This window comes from Trichosurus vulpecula, chromosome 2, assembly GCF_011100635.1.
Source record: "Trichosurus vulpecula isolate mTriVul1 chromosome 2, mTriVul1.pri, whole genome shotgun sequence".
Lineage (NCBI taxonomy): Eukaryota > Metazoa > Chordata > Mammalia > Diprotodontia > Phalangeridae > Trichosurus > Trichosurus vulpecula.
The window spans coordinates 140,689,010-140,712,591 of record NC_050574.1 but is presented as its reverse complement, the minus strand read 5'-3'; the positions used below and the strand labels follow the sequence as shown (position 1 = coordinate 140,712,591).

General features: G+C 37.3%; 1 protein-coding gene across 1 annotated transcript in view; it reads right to left on the bottom strand.

The window, feature by feature from the left end:
* GUCY1A2 (guanylate cyclase 1 soluble subunit alpha 2) overlaps nt 1–23,582 on the bottom strand; it is a 434,074-nt gene that overhangs the window by 31,241 nt on the left and 379,251 nt on the right. The window contains exon 7 of the mRNA XM_036745237.1: nt 4,327–4,481. Coding sequence (XP_036601132.1) covers nt 4,327–4,481 — 155 coding nt within the window. The remainder of the gene's footprint in view (nt 1–4,326; nt 4,482–23,582) is intronic.

Here is a 23,582-nt window from a genome sequence, read left to right as displayed (position 1 = left end):
ATAGTTTCATTTTCATTTCCGTTTCTTATTTTTTCTAAGGAAGTGTTATTTCATATACCATATTTCCTTCCTTCCAAATGTACCAAAAATTTCTCTCTTATGTCCTACAGGAAATGAAATGAGAAAGGGACATTGTATCTTTGATATTTGTAAGCTAATAAATCACCTTTTGAGGATGGAGACTAGAGCATTTTTACTGAGGAATTCCAAAGAATTGGTAGTAAATTATCTCTAAAGAAAACATATAAAAATGAGTATTTTTAATTATACTTTTGAGTAATGAAAACTGGCAGAAAAAAATTTGATTTTACAACAGAATATAAATAATACCCATATTTATGAATGACATAAGATTACTATTGTAACTGAATTGTCATTATTTTCATATTTAAGTATTCTATTACCAATTACATTTAGTTTCCCAGGTCAAGGAAGAAGCCTGATATAGTAGATAGAGGGCTGGACTTGGAGTTAGGAAATCCTGGGTTCAAATCATGCTTCTGACACAAGATGCTTCTGACACAAGGCAAGTTACATCTCTGAACCTATTTTCTCCTCCCTAAAATGGATATAATAGTATCTAGAACAACTATTGCTCAGGGTCATTATGAAGCTCAAATTAGATAATGTTCACAAAGTGTCATGTATACTTTAAAAGACTATATAAATCACATTTTAGAGCAGAATCTAAGGTACAAACTGCTAATACAAACTTATCAAAGCTCCCAAACATTCATGCTCTGAGTAGGTGCTCAAATTTTCCATCTTATGGCAAGACAACAGATTGAGGATATAAGGTATAAGCATATGTGAAGTTTAGCCAGAAGAGCAAAAGGGGTGAACATTTCTATGTCCACTCATTGTGTGGTTTGGAGTTATAAACAGGGATGTGCTCATTAATGTTTAGCAACCAGTCGGGGTGGGGCGGGGACTAAACACAACATATTTTTAGTTTGATCTGCATTAGTAACATTTTCTCCATCGTTTTCTCAATTCTAGACAATCAACAGAACAATAAATCAAACTTTGATTTGTAGTGATTGCCAATTTTTGAGATATAAATGGTCACACTGAATATTTAACAATTGTCTCACAAATTGGTATGAGCTGACTCCAGAACACTCTGATAAGTTCATACTACCTGTTTCCTCTTCCCTAAAAAAAAAAAAACCATGATAATACTTGCTTGGGTTGCCTCATGGTGTTTTGTTCTGTTTTGTTTTTGATGTTAGAGAAGAATTACTTGGAGAAGTAAAGAAAGTTAGCAGAAAAGTAACTGGGGGTTCACTATAGTGACTGAGAGACTCTTTTCTATAGTCCATACAGCCTTGCTAGAGCCCTGATGTCTGAACTGAGCTTTCTGTTAAGTTTCGGAATATTTCTATTGCTTTCATAAGTCAATATTTGTCAATAAATTACAATAATATTCCTTTGATTATCCCATCTCATAGCTATTTTATGTCTTGCACTTGTCATATAAGTATGAATATTCCATTCTGCTTATTGGCTTCTATAACTAAGCTTTATTCTTCAAGTAAAATGAAAAAAGTAGTTATCCATGTGCCATGTCAAATGGAAGATATGACTAATATATCTGTTGCTCAATTATTGGACAAAGATCTCACATTTTAAAAAATTAAATTACTGTTTGTAAACATTTTAAAAACTATGTAACTCTTTGCTGGATATAAAAGGATTGAGGGATATTTTATGCTGTCAACTTTTTCAATACTATTCTAGTGCCTTGTCATGACATAATCATGGTTTTAGGTTCCTGAAGTCTTTGCCAGCAAGTCCTATAAAACTGAAAAGGCACAAAGCATATTCTCAGCAATGGACTCTCTCCACTTCTCGAGGACTAGTCTAAAGACACTCCTTACCAGAGATCTGGCAATGACTTCTTTGGCTATGGTCTCCAGCAAAACTGATCTAGAGAGGATGGAGGCATTTGATTCATTTCAGTAGGCATTTATTGGGAAGGGCACCAAGAAACAATGGACAAAATAGACTTCAGAATCAGAATAACCTGGGTTCAAGTTATGCCTTTGGCACATACAGGCTCAGTGACTATGGACAAATCATGTAATGTCTTAGTAACTCAGTCTATAGGCTGTGGATGAGATGCTGATGTGCATCCCTCCTCAGACACTTGACATACTTACTAGCTGTGTGACCTTGGGCAAGTCACTTAACCCCGATTGCCCCTGCCAAAAAAAAAAAAAAAAAAAAAAAAAAAAAAAAGGATATGCCTACACTTATGAAGTCACCTACCAAGACTGAAAAAAAATTTTAAAAAGTATTTGTTGTGGACCAATTATGTATGGCAGGACTGTGCACTATGGGAAATATTGCAGTCTAAGAAAGAGGTTGGCAGCCCAACAGCCAAATCCAGCCTACTACTTTCTTTGTATGGCCCTAAGAACAGTTTTTACATTTTAAAATAAAGTTGTATGTAAATTACATTTTAAAAATAAAATTACATTTACTAATATAAAAGTTATTCTTTGTTTACTGGCCATAGAAAAGCAGGCTGTCGGCAGTAGGATGTTGTTTGCCAACACCTAGTCTATAACATAAGCCTTGCCTTCTTGGAGCAACCTGAAGATAGTGTGTGTCTTTGGCAAGAGCTGAAGAATATTCTGTGGGTACTAATCCAAATTGTCATACTAGAAAAAAATTGGGGGGAAAGATAATTTTCAGACAGTGGTGGGATGGAGGTGTCAATGTCATTTATCATCATTGCAGATGACATTTTTAATGTCATTTAAAGGGTAACATTTATTTTTCTTGCTTTATCCCCCCCCTTCTATTCATAAGCAATCTGGAGTTTCTTTAAAAAAATGTTTCACTTCCCTTCTTGTATACAGAAAGTATCAGCACATCTCTAGCATTTTTATTTTGTTCATTATTCCAAATTCCTTTTTAATTTTCATGTTCAAATGCTCAGGTTTATCAGTGGCCTTATTTTTTGAGAATTAGAATTAAGGGCTACAAGCTAGATAAAGTATAGTAGCAATTAAATGACTGGCACAGGTGTATAGAATTGTTACAGCTCAATGACCCTCAAGTATGAGGAAATTAAAAAAAAATCCTCCAGATAGCTCCTGTTCTATAGCAAGATCAAGAGAATATAAGTTTTTTGAAGTCAAGAAAGGTGCTGTATTTCTAGCGCCTAGCATGTTGTCTGGTATAAGGTGCTTAACAAATATTTGTTCATTGATCTTTTACAAAATTAACAACTGAAGCAGAAACATATATATGCATGTATGTATCACACACACATATATATCTTTAAAATAATGATCAGGGCTCACATTTCCCTCAGATTATTTCATAAAACCCATTGCTTATTTGCAGACATTCTCCAAAAAACATAGCTACTCACTGGCATCATTTTCTATCTTTGTGCTTTTCATTTCCTTTAACATTGAGAAGTTTCATTAATGTGTAATATTGATACAGAAAAACTGTGTGGCACACTAGAGTCAAATAAATTGGGTTGAAATTCAAGGGATATGTGTGTGGGCCAATCATTTAATGCTCCAGGTTTCAGGGTTTGTTTTTTAAACTATAAAATGAGGGGCAGAACTGAATTACCTCTAACATCCCTTCCAGGAAGAAAACAAACAAACATGGTCACACTTATTTTAGCATGGAGGTAATTCTCAAAAGCTACGCAAATGAATCTTCTAGGCTGGCAGGTCCTATGAGACTGGAGAGGCTTCTGGCAGATGTCTGGTGATAGAATACATTTCTGTTGTCCCAGAAATGTTGTTGTCCCAAGGCCAGCCTAACTAATTTGGCAATAATCCTTCCAAAGTTAACCATAGTCTGATGAATTTTTCAGCTTCATCCACTCCCCCAAATCATTGAATAGGGTATTGAGGATTTGAAATCTACAAAGTTAGAGAGAAAAGCCCATCCTCAACCAAACACCATCTCTTAAAACATTAAATACTGGGAACCATGTGGAGAAGCAACATTTGTTAAGCCCAGAACCTCTTATCCTCCAGCTGCCTTTCCTAGTGTAGCTCTGACATCTACTATCATGTGCTCTCCAATAGCATAAACATCCAAGCTTCACAAAAAACACTAACTCTGAGAAATGACAAACCAATGTACAGGGCTATGCCAAGATAGTTTACCAGTGTGCTTTCTATGGATGTAAATAAAAGTTAGTCAGAATTTTTGTTCTTCAAACATTGGGTTGATCTATCCATATCAGGCTGGAAAATATCAGAAGGAATGGATTTAGAGTAGCATAGGGAGCAGGGTATCAGAACGAAGAACCACCAAAGTCCAGATGGGTGAATTGGTCATACTTACTGGTAAGTTGTTGGGCTCACATTGATGCGTCGTGGATGGCTGCCTGATTCAAACTTGCTGGCAAGGGTGACATTGTTTCCAAAGAGGCAATACCTTGGCATTCTTACACCAACAACTCCAGCCAGGACAGACCCTGAGTGAATCCCTATCCTCATCTGAATAAGAGAGATAGACACACAGAAACGAGAGCGAGAGAGAGAGAGAGAGAGAGAGAGAGAGAGAGAGAGAGAGAGAGAGAGAGAGAGAGAGAGAATACATATGTAAATTTTCATTTTCCTCTGTAAGCATCAAAATGAGAAATATAATTAATCTTTTACTGAAGATAATAATGAAAAAATCCTTTCTGTACCTCAGATTCAGTTATGTTGTAATTTAAGCTAATCAATCAAACAACAAATATTTATTTTAGGCACCTTCTACATGGCAAGCACTCTGCTAGGCACTGGGAACAGGAAGATAAAGATGAATTAGTCCCTGTCCTCAAGGAGCATACATTCTAGCAAAGAACACAGATGCACATATATAAGTATACACAAAATATATACAGGGCAGTTTTGGTGTGGAGTGAGGACTAACACTTTGGAAAAGCCTTGTGGTAGTGCTTACAAACCAAAAAGGTCCCTAATAATAGTATTTACCCTACTTTTCTTGAATATTTCAACATTTCAAAAGATCTGTGATTTCATGAGATTGAAATGTTTCACTGACTTAGTAAGATGGATTTATTAGTTGTTATTACAAAGAAAAAATCATTACCTTGTGGTCAACTTTTTGTTAAAGAATTTTTGCAGAATTTAGTTAAGATGAAACAATCTGTTGTTAAGTCCATGTTCAAAGTCTTTCCAGGTTGGTAGGGCTCGCCACGTACTCCACTGGAAAAGCCTTCAAGGCCCAGGATTATTGCCATACCGCTAGTGAGCTAGTTAAAGAGGACTATAGTGGAGCAAAGTCCCTCCTGCTAAGGAGCTTCCCATATGGAATCAACATCTATTTTGAATATGCAAATATAAGGACAACAACATAGCTGTAAATCAAAAATCCAAATCAGAGATTAGAAGCCCTCAGCCCATGGAATTAATTCACTTAACAATAATTTTATTAATCACCTACTATGTGTCAGGAACCATAATAGGTACTATGGACACAGAGACAAAAAGGAAACACTCTCCACCCTCAAGAAACTTATATTCTATTGGTAGTAAGCATACAACAGGCACAACAAGGATATATGTGTGTCTGCGTGTATATATATATATATATATGTATATGTATATATATGTATATGTATATATAGACTAAATAAAAAGTAAGTACATTTGAGCACTGGTAATTATGAAGGAGATATATCCTGTATGAGATGTCATTTGAGTTTCTAAAGGAAATAAGCATTTATTGAACATCTACTGTATGCCAGGCACTGTGCTAACATTTTACATACATTATCTCATTTGAACCTTACAACAACCCTGGGAAATAAGTGGTATTATTATCCCCATTTTATAGTTGAGGAAACTGAGGCAAACAGCAATCAAGTGATTTGCCCAGAGTCATAGCTACTTAGTGTCTGGGACTTGATCTGAATTAAGTTATTCTTGTTTTCAGGACCAGCACTCTAACCACTGCAACACCCAGCTTCTCTTTAAATGCCAGACAGGAGAGTATTTATCCTAGAGGCAAGAGAAGAATATTGAAGTCTGTTAAGTAGAGAAGTGATATGGTGAAACCTATGTTTTAGGACTATTAATTTGGCAATTATAAACAGGATTGATTGGAAAAGGGGAAAACTTAAGACGGGGAGACCAGTTGAGACTATTGACACAGGTGGTAGCTGAGGAGGGCTTCATCTAGGGTCAGCGGAGAGAAGGGTACAAATACAAGATGTACTATGGCAACAGAACCAAAAAAGCCTGGTAACTGATTGGATATGTAGGTATGTGTAAACTCAAGGATGACTGAGATTTTGAACCTGGATATCTGGCATAATAATGATGTGCATTCTCAACAGAAATAGAAAAAAATAGGAAGAGAGGAAAGTTTAGTGGGAAAGAAGGAAGATAATTAGCTCTTTTTGGATGCTGCTGAGTTTGGAATGTCTATAGGACATATCCAATAGACATGTGGTGATGCAGACCTGGAGCTCAGCAGAGCTACTAGGGCAGGAAATATAGATCTAGGAGTTAATCAGCATAGAAAGCTTAATTGAACTCATGGGAGTTGATGATGTGACTGAGAAAGTTTAGAGAGAAAAAAAGAAAAGGGCAAGAACTGAGGCTTGGGGAATACCCACTTTTAGAGGTATGGTTTTTGTATTATGGTCCAGAATAGGAGACAGAGGAGTGACCATATAGTTGGAAGATAAACAATAGAGTGACTGCACAAAAACCCAGGACTAAATGCAATTTCGAGGACTGACCCTGCAAAGGAATTCAATGGCTATGGCGGATGCACTTTCCCCTCACTTAGAGCTGAGTCTTCTCCCAGGTCCTGACTCTATGATTTTTGGGTTTGCCTTAAAGATGCATAGAATAATGCTGACAGGTCACAAGAGAATAACCAGAAAACAGTGTAGTTCAGTATTTTGAGTCAGAAGATCTGTTAACTAACCTTGGCACTTACTACCTGTGTGTCCTTAGGGGACAAGTTATTTATCTTCTCTAGGGCTTGGATAAAATGAGCAGATTAGTATAGATCAGGGGTGGGGAACCTGCAACCTTGAGGCCACATGTGGCCTTCTAGGTCCTTGGGTGAGACCTTTTGACTGAGTCCAAGTTTTACAGAACAAATCCTTTTATTAAGGGGATTTGTTCTATGAAGTTTGGATTCAGTCAAAGGGTGGCACTTGGGGACCTAGAAGGTCATATATGGCCTCAAGACCACAAGTTCCCCACCCCTGGTCTAGATGATCTCTGAGGTCCTGTCCAATCCTAAAAATCAGATGTTTTCAAAGGGCAAGAAACACTTCTCCATCTGCTATTCAACCTACATACATACTTCCCACTAATACAAGCATGATAATTTCCCTTTTGATAAGATGTGTCAGAAAAATATAATGAATGGCCTTCCTGAGAAAGGAAGTGTCTTGCCTCTGCTATAGTGGAAAATATGCTGAACCTACAGTTTCATCTCTATTTCATTCCTCATTACTGACTATGTGACTATGGGCAAGTCAGTTAACCTCATGAGCCTTGGTTTCTTCATACCTGTAAAACAGTTACAACATGTGCTCTGCCAATCTCATAAGGTTGCAAGGATCCAGGAAACTATGTCAATGTATATGAAGGTTATTTTATAAAGTTGCAAGTTCTATACAAATATATACTATGTAGAAAAATTGAGGTAGACTACTTCTTGGCTACATTATGCAGGTGAGTAAGCAAAAATAGGTCATAGGCTAGGAGCACGACTCTTAATCTCTTGGTCACATGTGCTGCAGATTGGCTGAGGGATGAGGAAAGCAGAAAAGAGATACTGTAGACTATTAGTGCACTGAGATCAATGTGGCAGAGGCAGCTGGGTGGCTCAGTAGAGTGTTGGACTTTGAGTCAGGAAGACCTGAGTACAAATCTGGACTTTGACACTTGCTAGTTGTGTGATCATGGGTAAGTCTCTTAACATCTAGCATCCTGTTTCCCCGTGTGTAAAATTAAGATAATAATAATGTTTGTTCCACAGGATTGTTGAGAAGAGCAAATGAAAGAACATATCTAAAGTGCTTTGTAAGCCTTAAATTCTAGCTTATATTATCATCATCATTATCACCACCACCATCATCATTGGAGACACTTTGAGAAGGAAGAACTATTAGTGTTCAAAAAAATTGCAAACCCAGAGGGAAATATCCCCCGTTCTCTGTCATCCCCATCCTTGATATCCCAGTCACCAAAATGAAGGACCAATATATATTAACTTCATATTATGGGCCTTAGGACAATTGCCTAGGGGAAAAAACCCTTTCCCACAGTAAGGCTGGCTGTGGCCTAACTATAGCTCCTAAAGCCATTATGCATTCATTTGAATTTTTTTACACAAATAATAGGATTTGACAAAATAATCCTTTCCATTCCTTTTCCCTTGCCTCCCCCTAAGATAATCAAACAGCTACAAAATTCAGAGCTATCCTTGATAAGGAATCTTCTAAGATATACAAAGGTGAAAAGTGTTGATAGGTACAGGGATAGGGAGAAGGGTAAATGAGAAAAAGTCTTTTAAAATATATATCTGTATAGTCCTTTGTTTAGTCAGGGAAATAATGGGCAATTTTATTATATTTCTCCTGTGTTTCTATTTTCAGTCACAAATACACCAGCCTCTTCCTGTGCCAAATTAACCTGTGCAATACAGATCTGCCTAAGGGAAACTCAGAACTCCAAGGCCAAGACTGTCAACGGGGACTTCCTACCATTACAGAGATCTTTTCAAACAGGAGGCACAGCAGAATGAATGAATGAACATTGCAATGACAGCTTTCACAGCCTCATTATTTCATGCTTTTCATTTTTAAATTACACCCCTATGCCTCCATCCTAAAGCCAGGAGGCTTCTGTTATCACGTTGTCAGAAAGAGAGATGTCCCAGATGAAGACCTTGAGGATTTTGTTGGGGGCAGGGAGAAGCTTAGCTTTCTTCCCTTAGTCTAGTTACTAGAAGAGTATCCAAAAGAACATAATCCCTGGAGAGTCACAAGTAATCCAGACTCATATCCCATAATAAGTTGAAATACTGAAATATAGTTGCACTGGAAACCAGGGAGACCCCACCAAGTCCCTTTCAAACTGAATCATCAGTCTACAATTTTTTTACAATGAACTGTGATTTCCTTAGGAAGTGCCTGCGTCAGAAAATCATTACCTCTCTCATTTAGGTGACATAAGCAAATTTCCAAAGGATATAGCAAAACAACATTGAATACCACAAGGTTTTTATTCCCACCAGACTTAAGATTGAGGTCTTCTTAAGCTAACTATAGCTACAAGATTCTAATTATAACAAAAAAAATGCTTCCCACTTGAAAAGTATTGATTTGGTCCTAACCTGACCCACTGACAGCCCACGAGGACTCAGTGATCCAGGATAAAATAAACTGAAAGTTTATTAAGTTACAAAAAGAGCTATAGAATATGAAAGAATCTCTGGGGTCTTCTTGCCAAAGCCCTGCCCAAAACAACATACACAGCAAGTGGTCATTCAGCCTCCACTTGAATGACTAGATTTATGACTCTTGAAGGCAGCTCCTATTAGGAAATTCCTCTGTATATTGAGCTAAAAATTTTCCTTCCTATAATTTCCATCTACTGGACATCTTTCTGCCTTCTGAAGCAAAGAAAAATAAGCTTGATCGTTTTCTACATGACAATCTTTCAAATGTAAGAAATTTTTAAACTTATCAATACTAAATTGTCCAAAAACTTCAGTGAAATAGTTTTTTGTTTGACTGTTTTTCAAATTTTTTCTTTTTTGGTTTTGTTTCTTCTCTCTCATGATTATTCCATTGGTCATAATTCTTCTTTGCAACTTGACTATTGTGTAAATAAGTTTAATGCAAAGGTTTATATAGAATCTATATCAGATTGCATGCCATCTTGGCGGGGAGTGGGGAAGGAAGGGAAGGGAAGAAAATTTGAAACTCAAGAACATGTAGAACTAAGTGTTGTAAATTAAAAATAAAAAAATCAGCTTCATAAAAAAGAAGGAACAAGCCCACTTGAAGTATTTAACTTTCTCCCCCACCCTCCCAAGAAAGCTTACACTGTACAGCCTAGAGTTAGTACCTAACAGCCTAATCTTTGATACTATATCTATTATCCTGTTCAATGAGAGCTGATGTTTTGAATGATGATCCTGAATCACAGATGCTCAGTTATATTTTGTTCACTGTTTTCTACTTACTACTTGATAAAGTCAGAAAATAGAACCATACACTTTTAGAAAGAAAAAATCATACATGGTTTGAAATAAAAGTTTTCTACTTCTTAATGAACCAGAATAATTACATTGGGGTTCACTATTTAGAAATAAATCAACCTTAGAGATTATCTTGTACATCCCTTTCATTTTTTACAAATGAGAGAAACAGGGCCCAAAGGTAGGAAATGGCTGTGTTCATGCAGCTTAGTTGAAGAGCCAGGTCAAGAACCCAAATCTCCTAACCTGCTCTATGAAAAACATTCAAATCCCGGATACTCAATACCCTGCAAAAACTAGATCCAATCTTCATTTCTAATATTATTTTCCATGATTCCCCCAAGCAAACTCTCTGCTCTAGGCATACTTGATGGCTCTTTTAGAAGATTTTTACCTATGGTATCATAAAGTATCCAAAGTGAGAGGGGTGACCTAGTGAGGCCACATCAGGAAAATGTTTAGATTTGAACACCACACTTTAGGAAGTGCTTTGACAAGTCTAGAGGAGGGCCTTGAATCTTGCAGGCCCCATTCAAGGAAATGGGAATGTAGGAATGGGAATGAGCTTGGAGAGAATTCAGGGAGGAAGCAGTAGCCAACTTCAAGTATTTCAAGTATTTTTTGTCACACGAAAGGTGGAATAGGCTTGGTTTCAGAAGGCAGAACTAGGAACATTAGCCAGAAGTTCTAGAGAGAGAGAGAGAGACTTAGAATTACTGTAATAAAAAAGAACTATCTAACAATTACAGCTATCTCAAAGTAAAATGAAGAATTGAGGGTTTCTCCATCACTAGAAAAGAAGGCTGGATAAATTTTTGTCAGGGATTTTTTTTTTGGACAGGATTTTTGTTCAGGAAAACCTTGAACTAAATGAACTAGGAAATCCCTTTTAAACTTCAAAATACTATAATTTGGTGATTCTAAAATAGCTTATTGTTTGTTGCCCCCACCAACCAAACATCTCATGGACTTTCCTATCTCTGAACTTTTGTTCATCTCCTTCCCCCTCCTCTGTGCTTTTTTTCCCTGATCCCTACTTTTTATTCAAAGTCTGGCTTAGAACCCACAGCCTTTATAAAAACTCCTCTGACCACACAAACCCAGTGATCTCTACTTCTGCTGAACTTCCATAGCATTTACTGTCTATTCCACTGGTTTGATATTTACATATCACTGCCTTGTAATGCTAGTTATATTTTTATTTGTACATGTACCTCATCTTCTAACCAGACTCTAAGTTGCTGAGGGCAAAGGATGTCTTATACATTATTGTGCAACTTCTTTGTCCCCCACCACACTCTTGAGAAATTATGATGATACCCTGGCATATAGAAGATGCTCAGTAAATATTTAGTAATATTTTATAGATTTCTGAGGAATAAAAAAATAAGCCCTAGAAATATTGGTTCATACAACAAACAAGTTAATAGAAGTCCCCATTTGTTCCAGTAGAACTCTATGTCTATATGCAAGGCAGATTAAATAGATTTACTGACAACTTTGACTTCTGAACAATATTATCAGTTTCTCAAAGACATAGTGTATTAATTGTGTAAATATTTAATTTTGGACTGGACCTGTAATACTCACCATCTTGAATATATTGCTAAATTTACTGGGTCAAAATTTTAAACTATTAAAAAATTAAAAGTCTATAATCAGTTATATTCATAAAAATGATTAAAATATACTTAATCTGTTAGGCGCATGTTAAAAGATCTATGATTTAAATAATGTAGTATGAGGAATCTTTCCACCCACTCAGATTATAATCCACCTTCACAGATGAGTCCTTGCAAGTTGTCTGAGACAGAATAATTTGCCAAAATATCTCACAGCTAGCAAGTGATAGAGGCAGGATCTGACCCAGATCTTCCTGCCTCTGAGGCCATATCTCTATCCACTACACCAGGCAAATCACACTTAAGAGGATGAAAAAGAAGAGCCCTGACATTTTATTAATCATGTACTTTTTGAGGGCCTATGGTTTACTCAGTACCATGCTTGTGTTTTGGAAAGAAAAGCATAAAACATAGCTCTTGACCAATAAGGATCTTATTATCTAATTATAATCTCTGTCAAAATAAACCAGGTATCTTTCTGTTCCACAACAAAAATAGGACTCCTTCACCTCCTTTGCCTGAGTCTCTCATTATCGACTGTACTTCTCTGGGAAGGAATGTCCATCAATGTTTCATTGGCTTGTGCATTTCAAACTGAAAGGCATCTTTTTTCTAGTTTCAAAAGCTCAGAACTCTCAGGAAGACTACAATCTCTTCATACATAACATACAGCACAGGGATTCTCTTTTTCTTATGAGTCTCAGAAAAATGACTACCTGGAGAAGGAGTCCCTGTGGATATGTGACATTTCTCCATGGGCAACTGGAAGCTGCCTTGCATCTACCACCAAATTGCTAGACTGTGCCATGTGCATGGATGCAAAATCTTCCCGCCAAATCTGTTTACAATGTTGATGTGCTTTGAACACTGACGTCTATAGATAAATTGTATTTCAAGAAAGTTTGGTAAAAATTAGACTTCTAAACTAAAAAAAAAGAAATTGAAGCCTTAAAAGCTACCTTTCCACCCCAGAGGAAGATGCTATAATGTAGTTGATGATTCTGAAGAAATATCAGAGGCTATTAAGGAAATCTAGTTATTTCATTGATCTCCTTGCTGCCATCCTGGAGTCTCTTATCTGAATAAGTTTCCTTCAAGATAGCCCTATACTCCCATGGATCTATGGTCTCATTGAAAGTATTACTCTTTTCAGTAATACAGGTCACAACCCATCTATGTCTGCCTATCCTTTGCTACTTTTGTCCATGTCTCCCCAGAAATACATGCCACAAAACCAGTCTATTGATCATGCTGAGGCCTGTATCATTCTCTTAACATTTTAAGAATACCAATTGGATACTAGAACTTTCTACCAGTTACCTCTTATTCTCTCTATCTCGTTTTCTGGTTATACATTTCTGTAAATTCTATGATAACATTCTTTAAAAATAAACCATCTGTGTAATAATTTGAAATCAACTTCCTTTTGCCTCCTTGTACAATTTCCACCCATACTCATTGGACAAATATGTCCCATCTTGAATACCAACAACTGAAGAATGTCTACTGACAGTTCAAAAGCTGTTTGATTTTTACCATCCTCTGCTTCCATTCCCACCATTCTGCTACCATCACTGCAGAAGTAGAAGGGAGGCATCTGGGCCTCTTTATAACTGTCTTGGCTTCGTATGTTGCCATGTCAAATAATTCATCACCCAGTGGTCAAATATGCCGGTGATGAACTTTTTCATTCTTAAATAGGTTTGTTTTTCTAAAGCAGCCAGTCTATTTCTCTCTACCCACACCTTCCCAGTATAGTAGAATCTGCTAGAGCTTATGTTCCACTGGCATAGCCTTCACAAATCTGGGGCTGATCATGTAGAACCATGATATAATACAATTTTATCATCTTTTTTTTTCAGTATTACTACATTAAAGGAGGCAGGGAAATTGAACTATGACTGGAAAAGCCAGCAGGTGTTGATAATAGCCTTGGTAAGGGAACTAGCTTCTCTTATTCTCTGGGATTGCCCGCAGCCAGCCAATAAAAGCTCTCAGAGGCTTTCTTGTGTGATAGGACTTGTCAAAGCTTGTATTTCACTGCCTCATCCTATGACAATGCAGGGTCAATTCCACACCAGGATGAAATGTGATACTGCACAGGGATTTTGCTCACCAGCATGTTTCTCATTCAGAATTCCTACCCAACTTTACTTGAATGCTACCATCTCCACAGATTCTATTTCATGTCCTCAATCTTTTTCCTGCTCTCATTATGTAGCCATTCACTCATGAGCTTAGGTATTAATTTATGAGCTAATTAGCTTTCTATGCTATATTTTCCCTCCTAGATGGTAAAGTCCAGCAGGGTAGAGTCTCATCTTAACTAAACTTTGTTTCTATCTTTGGAAACTACCACAGTGGTCTATTCATAGTAGATGCATAAAACATAAGTAGGAAGACAGAATTAAGTAGGGCATCTAGGTGGCTCAGTGGATAGATTGCTGAGTCAGGAGGACCTGACTTTAAATCTGGCCTCAGATACTTACTAGTTGTATGACCCTGGGCAAATCACTTAACCGTTTTTGCCTCTGTCTCTGAATCTGTAAAATGAGCTGAAGAAGGAAATGACAAGCCACTCCTGTATCTTTGCCAAGAAAACCCCCAATGGGGTCACAAAGAGTCAAATAGGACTAGTTGACTAAAGAACAGCAGGAAGACAAGTTGTTGTTTTTTTTTTTTTTTCTGATGGCCAAAACATAGCCCGGGCAAAAAAAGGAGTATTTGCTACTAACAGGTATACAAAATAAAAGCAGGAAATCAGGTCACAATCACAAAGGGTAATGACCTTACCTTCTTCATGCTGCTATCCCAGTCAGGGTTTAAATAGCGTTTATAAGAAACATTCTAACCACAAGTAAGATCGTTCTCAGAGACCATAGACTTAATGTTACCATGAAGACAATTCATTTAACTTGGCTGACTTTCAGTTTCCTGAAAATTGGAAAATGAGGACAGTGCTTCTTTATAGTAGCTGCCTCATAGGGTTGTTATGAAGATCCAGATGGATAATAAATATAAAGCTTTTGGTAAATTTTAGAGTGTTATGTAAATGCCGCTGCCACTACTGCTACTGCTGCTGCTGCTGCTGCTGGTGATTGGGGCTGTTATCCTTACTGTTGGCTTGCGGCATTCTAGCTCACTTTTATTCAGCTACACTGCTTTGACTGCTATCTTAGGCTATGGACGAAAAGAGCTCAGCCCACCTTTGTGAAAAAGAAGCTTTGTAGTCATCACATCTTGGTGGGTAAGAAAAGAGAGCACATAGATCACCCTGAACAGCTGAAGCTCAGAGGAGATGCATAGTAGAATGGAGTTGTCACAATCATATAATTATTGGAGAGAAGAGATGTGCCCAAGGGGGCATGATGATATCACAAGAGGAAAACAGCAAGTTGAATTAGCAAATATTGAACACTTAACTTGCCAGATACTTTGCTAAGCACTGGGAATAAAAATATAAGCAAAAAGAGAGTTCCTGCCCTCTAGGAGCTTACATTCTAATTAGGGATACAACATGTAGAAAGAAGCTTAAAGTGGTTGGGAGTGGAAATGGAGGAGACAACCAAGCAAAGCGAAGAAAGAAGTAAAGCCCAGAGAGGAATCAAGGAGTAAACATGGCTTGGGCAAGTCACTTTACTTAAAATGAATATTCTAAGAGGAACTAATCAATTAGAGGAAGGGACCTCAGGGGAAGAGTGCTCTTCCAACAGAAGAAGACGGTCAGAAAATCAGGAGTGGAGTCCCAAGAGGAATGAATGAGTAAACCAATCAGAAACTCTGTAGCAATGGAGGTGTGAGTTGCTTTGTAATATATGTGTTCTCTGGCATCTCCTATGTGTGTTCCCCCCACATATGTGCTCTAGTCATACAGTCACCTGGTATATATTCCTTCACACACATTCCATGCTATGTTCATTCCCTCAATGTGTGCTTCCTGGTCACTGAATTTATTTCCTCCAACACTATATACACATTGTAACATGAGAAAGCATATGAGGGAAAGGGGAGAGGAAGTAGAGTCTTGTCACTTTATTTATAATGCCATTATATTAAAATATTTTGCTTTTCAATTTAGATTTTCATGGTTATATAAGAGTAAAAACATGGGTAGATATTTGTAAACTACTATTTTGAGTAGGTACTCATACATGGAGTACTTCAAACCTGGGATAGCTTTTGGGGGCTCCCATTTTATTAACAATGACCCAGAGGCTAAAAAAATTGTTGAATTGAGTGGAAACGTTCATCATTAAAATGTGCTCTTATTTAAATAAATTAATTCCATAAAGAGTTTCAACTGGTCAGCTTCTAGGAGTGTTCACAATGATTCATGTACACAAAGATTTGACCAAGCACAGAGTAATTTCAAGGACAATAGTAATTTAAATAATAAATTGCATTTGTATAGCATTTCATGCTTTGCAAAGTACTTTCATCTGTTAGCTCATTTGATCCTAATAACAACCCTGTGAGGTAGGCGATATTATTCCTGCTTTACAGATGATAAATATGAGGTAGACAGAAGTGACTTATCTAGAGTGACATAGCGAGTAAGTGCCTGAGGGTGGATTTGAACTCAGGGCTTCCTAACTCGTCTTATCCTCTGTGCTACCTAGCTGCCATAAAATATGAAATGAAGTACTAAAATTTCTACAAGCTTTGACATTGCCAATGTACGTAGTCAAAATTGTCCATTTCATCTTCTAAGAAACTTTCTATCCCTTTTCTAGTCATGAATTCTCTTTGCCCTCTCCAAAGCTGCAAAATATATTTTCTTCCTCTTCTAATTTGTTCATAAAATGACCTTTAATATATAGATCATCTATCCATTTGAAGCCAAATTTGTTCTCAAAATATTTCTTTTGTCAAAATCACTGTTTTTAAAATCCTGAAGGAAGCCTTTATCTACTCTTTAGTAGGTTATGACTGTGAATACGCAGACAGATAGGCATGTTTTTGCCATACAAGCCTTTACATACTCTTGTTGCTGAATGTTTTTCAGTTTGTTTGAGGTTTCATGACTCCATTTGGGGTTTTCTTGGAAAAGATACTAAAATGGTTTGCCATTTCCTTTGCCAGCTCATTTTACACATGAGGAACTGAGGCAAATAGTAACTCGCCTAGCATCACACAGCTATTAAATGTCAAGGCCAGATTTGAACTCAGGAAGATGAGTCTTCCTCACTTCAGGCCTGTTACTCTATCCACTGAACCATCTAGGTTCCTTATTTACTCTACTTTAGATTACACGTTGTGTTTTTAATAATATTTTCCTATATTACGTGTAAAAACAATTTTTAACATTCATTTATTTTAAAAATTCTGAGTTCCAAATTCTCTCCCCTCTCCATCTCCTCCCCTTCCCTGAGATGGTAAGCAACTTGATGTAGGTAATACATGTGCAATCATGCAAAACATTTCCATATTAGTCATGTTGTGAAAGAAAACATAGACAAAAAAACCCAAAAGAAAGAAGATGAAAAATGTTATGCTTTGATCTGCATTCAGACTCCATCAATTCTTTCTCTGGAGGTGGGTAGCATTTATCACCATGAGTCCTCCGAAATTGTCTTGGATCGTACACAATATAGCTGTTACTGAGATTACACATTGTTTTAAAACATAAACATTGGACAGGGCAGCATCAAAAAAGTTTCCTATATGTGTGCTAGATATGTGATTAAATACATGACTATTTGTCCCGCCAATATAAAATACAGAGGGACTAAAAAATCAGGGTATTTTAAAGAGGCAAACTGAACAGAACTCTCACAGCCTGAAAGAATTAACGTAGTTTTGCGAGAGTCTTAACATAGTACAGAAAATGATAGTTCTAGGAGAACCTAGTTAAATATATATAACCCTCTCGCTGCTGGTATGCAAGGCAAGTTGAAGCCATCAATCACTCAGTATTAGGGTAACTAGTCACCTCTATCTGGGGAATTCCTCAATCCTCCCTTTGCAAGGGTGGAATTCCATAGGAACTCACTCTCCCTTCTGAGTCATGGTTTTTCTTGCAAACCCCAATCCTCTCCACCTTCCAGTAGAAGAAGGAAACAGAGAACTTTTACCTTCCTGTTCCTCTTGGTCCTGGGGCTGTGTAATTTACCAGATGTATCAGCCTGCTCTCTTCCTTTAAGGGAACTCATTAAACACTTAAAAACTGTCATCTCTTTTAAATGAGTAGCTCTGAAACTCCAGCCAGTTTACACTGGTAAACTCTAAATTGAGTTTTCAACATCTCAATAATTTAGAACTCTGTACCTTCCAGGGTAAATATAATTAATAAGCAGGTCAGAATTACATCACAATGCATCTTATAGAGCAGGGCTATCAAAAATACAGCCCGCTGGCCGCATGAGGCCAGCAGTGTGATTTTATGCGGCCACATGTGAGTTTTAATATTCACGAGTGAAAAAATAAAATAATAATTTGCATGGAATGCATATTAGATTTTTTTAATTCCTTCACTAATAAATAATCTCATTGATGTTAATTTTCTTTGGTGTTTTTAAGCAGTATTACGGACAGAATATATCGCACAGAATTTTCAATCGATCCGTGGGATGTATTCCGTCCGATGCAGACTATGGCTAGTATGCACCTACCTTTATGCTGCTGTGTTGTGACTTTGTTGTTTTGTGTTGGCTTTTACACTTTTCTCCTTCACCTGTAGTATGCATGACATTCATTCCCCCACTTTCTATCAGTGTACTGTATCTTTTATTCTGGTTGCAGCCCTCAAATAATTATTTTATTTTAATGTGGCCCTAAGATAACCTAAGGTTGGACAGCCCTGTTATAGAAGATAAAAATAATTTAAATTGAATGTAAAAGGTAAGGAATAACCAAATGTGTATATTGCCAACTACTTTCATTAGCAGGCAGAAAAGGATTAACCAGTTTTTTTCTAAGAGTTAGAAAGGATCACTGAATCCCAGGAGAATGGTTTCTGGAGGTGGAGAGTAGGAGGAAGGAACAGAAAAATGGAAGCATTAGGTGCCAACAAACCAAGTTGAATATCTCTTTCCTTGCCCTGGGGGCTGTAAATCCATGGTTCTGCTCTTCCCATTGGTGCTTGGTTATAATACTAGATTTGTCCCATCCGTACTACCTATAATCTTGACGGGGTCATGGTTCTGTTTCATGCTGGCCTGATTCTCTGTCAGGTCTTCATGGCTTATTTTTCAGCAGTCATTTCTAAAGGCTTCTCTCATGTATCTCACCACTTATTGTGGCCTCCTCCTGCTTCTTATTTGCACTGGCTTCCTGTTTATTCTCTCCATTAGCCCCTTTCCAAGATCAGCCTCAAGGGCAGAAGATAGGAATCAGGGCAACTGCTTACACAGCAAATTTGTTCCTTTTCCTTCCTCTCCAAAACTGCCTTTTCTTTGTGAGTGTGGCCGAAGTCTGCATCCATATTAATTTAGAAATAATTATTATTAAAGTTAGCAGTTGGAAAAGCTATTTCCTTTTTGACATTCCAATAAATGGAATATTAAGTTGCTAGCAAGGCATCAAACATTCTATAGATCTGAACAATTTATGGTGATGAAGGAGAAGGAAGAAAGTGATTAATTGTTGGAATGCAAGAAAACTTTTCACTTTTCTCTGTCAGTGTTAGATTTTAATTTAGAAACTTGTTAAAAATTTCAATTTTTTCCCCATTATGTGATCTTTGGTTGTTCAACTACAGTAAAAAGTCACTTCTCAATGCAATTAAATTCAATTAAATAAACATTTATTAAGTGCTGTCAAGATATTAGGAGAGACGCTGTGTTTCAGAGCTAAGGCCCAGAAAACAGGCTGTGTCCTAAGCTTGGCATAACAACAATCCTTTGCACTCTCCCTCTAGATGTCCTCAGGGACAGCAAAATCCCAGAATTGTTTCTGGTCGTGAAGCACTGCTATGAATCAAACTTGTCACATTGTTGCTGTTACTCCTCATTGTAGCTCAGGGTGTAACAATAGGTGTAAGTATTGAGATCTCCCCACACTAAAGGGGGCCCTGCCACTAAGGGTGGGTCTCCAGCACATGTGTCCTTGTGAAGCAAGCCATTTCCCTCACTTTGAAATTAAACTTCTGTTTGATTCCTGACTCCCCTGTTCCTAGCCTGCTTTGTTCATCTCCAGCCACCCACAGGTTAGAGGCTAGTTCCATGTGGGTGACATTAATTGGTGTCAGAAGTGGGATTGGACATAGAACTGGGCCATTGGACTCTCTGGTATCAGTGGGAACAGGCTAGGCTACAGAGGAGATTTATTTATCTGGAGTCTGATGTCCCCCTCATTTGGTGAGTCCTCTGCCCTTGTCTCTGCTCCAGTCCTCTGATCTCCACATTGGTTGAACTTGGTATTCTTTGTGAGGAAAACTCCAGGGCCCCTCCCATGACCTGGTTCACCCCAGGGCTTCTCTGCTAAGAATATCCCTTCTTAACTGCACACCTCTGTTAATTGACCTCTCTGTGTGCCTTTGTAAAACTGCTTGCCCAACTACACAACTTGGTAACTTATCTGTCTCAGTCAAATCGGTTAAAATTAGAATTGTAATTGTGCACTTTGCGTCTGTCTGTTATCTGTCTTATCATTTTGCCTGTGTAGTAAAATGTAAAATTTCTGTGTAGTGCTTGTGTTGTGAGCTAGATTCTGTTACCATGAAAGATTTAAAATGCAGCCAGCCAGAAAAACTTCTGAGGGTTGTAGCCAGAGAATTTAGAACACTGGAAAAGATTAATGTATTTTCATAGTTGAAGCAATTGTCCCAGTAAGCAGGACTAACTCCCAGTTTAGGCTTTCTCAGGGAGATTAGGTTATAACAAAACAGAAAAAAGAAAAAAAGAAAAACCTATAACATACCTTTTTCCCCCAATCATTTCAGCTTTGGCTATGTTAGAATTATAGAAATAAAGTCAGATAATCAAAGTTTGTCAAATTACTAAAAACATTTTAGCAGATTAAAGATTTTGAAGATTTGTCATTTTTAAATTTCAGGGGAGAACTCCTGAGACTGGGGGTAATTCTAGGAACTCACTCCCTTCTGAAATATCTCAGTAAGTTTTGGGGTACCACTCTTTAGAACCTGTTTTAAGGAAAAATAAGAATTAAATTCTAAAAGCTAAAAGTAAATGGCAAGATTAATAGCTTCATTGCTCTAGGGCAATGAAGGAAGACATCGAGTTTGGAAGCAATCTCAGCGTGAAGAAAGAAAGAAAAAAAGGTAAATAGTTTGCACTTTATAGCAACCTCTTTCTAACACTTGCTTGAATGATTAACTCCCCTAGTTCAGAGACTGGCTCCCTCTTAACCCCTCCCATCCCAGATCAGATTCCCAAATACAGGTGTTGAAAAAATTGCTGGAAAAACATAGGGAATATTGAATTATATTCTGCCCCTCCAGCCATGCTGCTCATGGCCCAGGGGCCATTTGGTGGTGGGGGGAGGGGCAGCATGGGATCTCCCACTGTCAGTGGCCTCAACCATCCTGTGCCCCCGGAAATCCTGCAGACTGACCCTCTATAGGCAAGGGGGCATCACCCAGATGCAGTACATCCTACCCACCCTGCCCCAGCAGCTGCAAGTGGACCCAGCCCCAGCAGCACATAGCCCAAAAGCTGCAACTGTTAGGGTGGTGGGCGAGTCAGATCCCATCATCAGTATCCACTTTGCCCTGCTACTAGGAACTACCAACAATGGGAAGGTCCTGGCACCAGCCACCCCAGCCTCTGGGATTCCCATTCTGCATCCAGTACGCTTTACTGCATCCTCCCCCAAAGCCCAGTCAGTGTCTCCAGTGAAGGCTTAGCTTTTGGCAGGCCTTGCCCAGCTGTTGCCTGGGAAGTTCCTGGTGCCCCTGGCAGTGCCTAGGATGGCAATACAAGGGGGGGCAGCCAGCCTCTGCCCTTGGTGAGCTGTGTAATCTTAGGCAAGTTATCTTATCTCTTTACCTCAGTTTCATGTTTGTTAAAGAGAAAAATAATAATGGTACCCACCTCCCAGGGTTTTTGTGAGAATCAAAATAATATAATGATTGTAAAGTGCTTAACACAGTGACTGGCATATACTAAGCAGTACATTATCATTATTTCTTCAATTGAATATAATTGTTCCATACCTGATAACTCTAATGTGGTTTTAAAATGCCAAAGGTAATAAGATCAATGATTTTTATATGTGATAGTTTGGAAATGCAATGAATGGCATCTGAAGTTTTGTTTCAGGTTTTAAACACACCATGTTGCTTGTGTTATTATTGTATTTCTAAATTCTCTTATATTGTGAAAACTTTTTAATCTGCATGCTGTTATACATAAATTGAGCTTTTAAAAGGATGTGATAAAAATAGATATTTGAAAATTATTAAATATTTAATGAGGTATATTTTGTTATAAAGTAGATAATAATATATAATATCAAATTTTAATTTGAAATTCATGGCTATTATGAAAGTGTATAGGGTGGTTTAAAGATGTAGTTTGAACATAACAATGCTGAGTCATCTATCAAATACTTTCTGTGTGTCTTAAGCCCCAAAATACAGGTAGTTTTAATTTATAAGTAAAGGACAAATGAAATGTTAACTGTTAGGGAAAAATCAGGAAAGACATTCAAGCCCTAAGTTGTTGCTAGAAAAATTTTGCTATTTAAGGTAAAAATTCCTGGGACAGTAATTTACTATTGTTTTGAACTTTGATTACAGTGATAGTTGTCTGAATTGTCGTGAAGCCAATAGTGGAAAATGGTATGTGCCACAGTCTGGGAACTGCTAAAGGTGAACGTCTGTGCCTGAGACAAATTTGGGGGATGACCTAGGCACAGCCTAGGTAGGAGCCTTCTGCCTCTATTTCCCCATTGTATTATTTACTTTCTGAAAAGTAAAATTCCTACATGGTTAATTCTGAGCCATGCCTTTAACACTCTGTGACTACATGGTTGGCTGTCAGATATGACTCATGCCTGGAATCAAACCAAGCTAAGGGAGTTTTTCTCTCTGTTGTGATATAACTATGTCTCTCTTTCTCCTTTAATAGCAAATTTCTATAATCAAGAAGTTTTGTAAGTATATTAAATCTATTAAGCAATAGATACCAGAACATCTATAAGTTACTATAATATGTTGCAAGTATGAACATCTTACAATTTTAACCTATTTTTATTATCAAATTATAATTATAGGGACAATTTCCTCCTAAGGAGAAAATGGTTAAACAAAGTAGTAAGAAAAAGATGTAATGTGAAAGCTTTCTAATTAAATGGAATAGTAAATTTTGAGAAAAGCAACAGGATTAGACTGTTTTCTCTAATAACTATATGCATATGTATATGATTGGCTTCCATATTTACTTATCATAGAAATACAGGCTTTGAGTATATTTTAGTAATAAGTTCTCAAAAATCGATTAAGGATTGTTCACATAAATTGTATTGATAATGGTAAAGAAAGTGAAATTATTTTCCCATTTTAAGGTATCTGATAATTTTAAAAGGCAGAAGAGCTCATGTTATAGTTGGACCCTCATAAAAATTTGTAAAAGATTCCTATATCAGGTACCGGATTTAGGTAAGGACAGAAATAGCAAATGGTATATGAACTGAAATTCTTTGAAGTTGCAAAATCAGAGAACCAAATTTAAATGATATTACTAGCAGAATTCTCTAGGATCCTCTAGAATTGGAACCAAAGAAGCAGAGCCCTTTTTAGAATTGTCCTAAGAATAAACATATTGTCCAAGA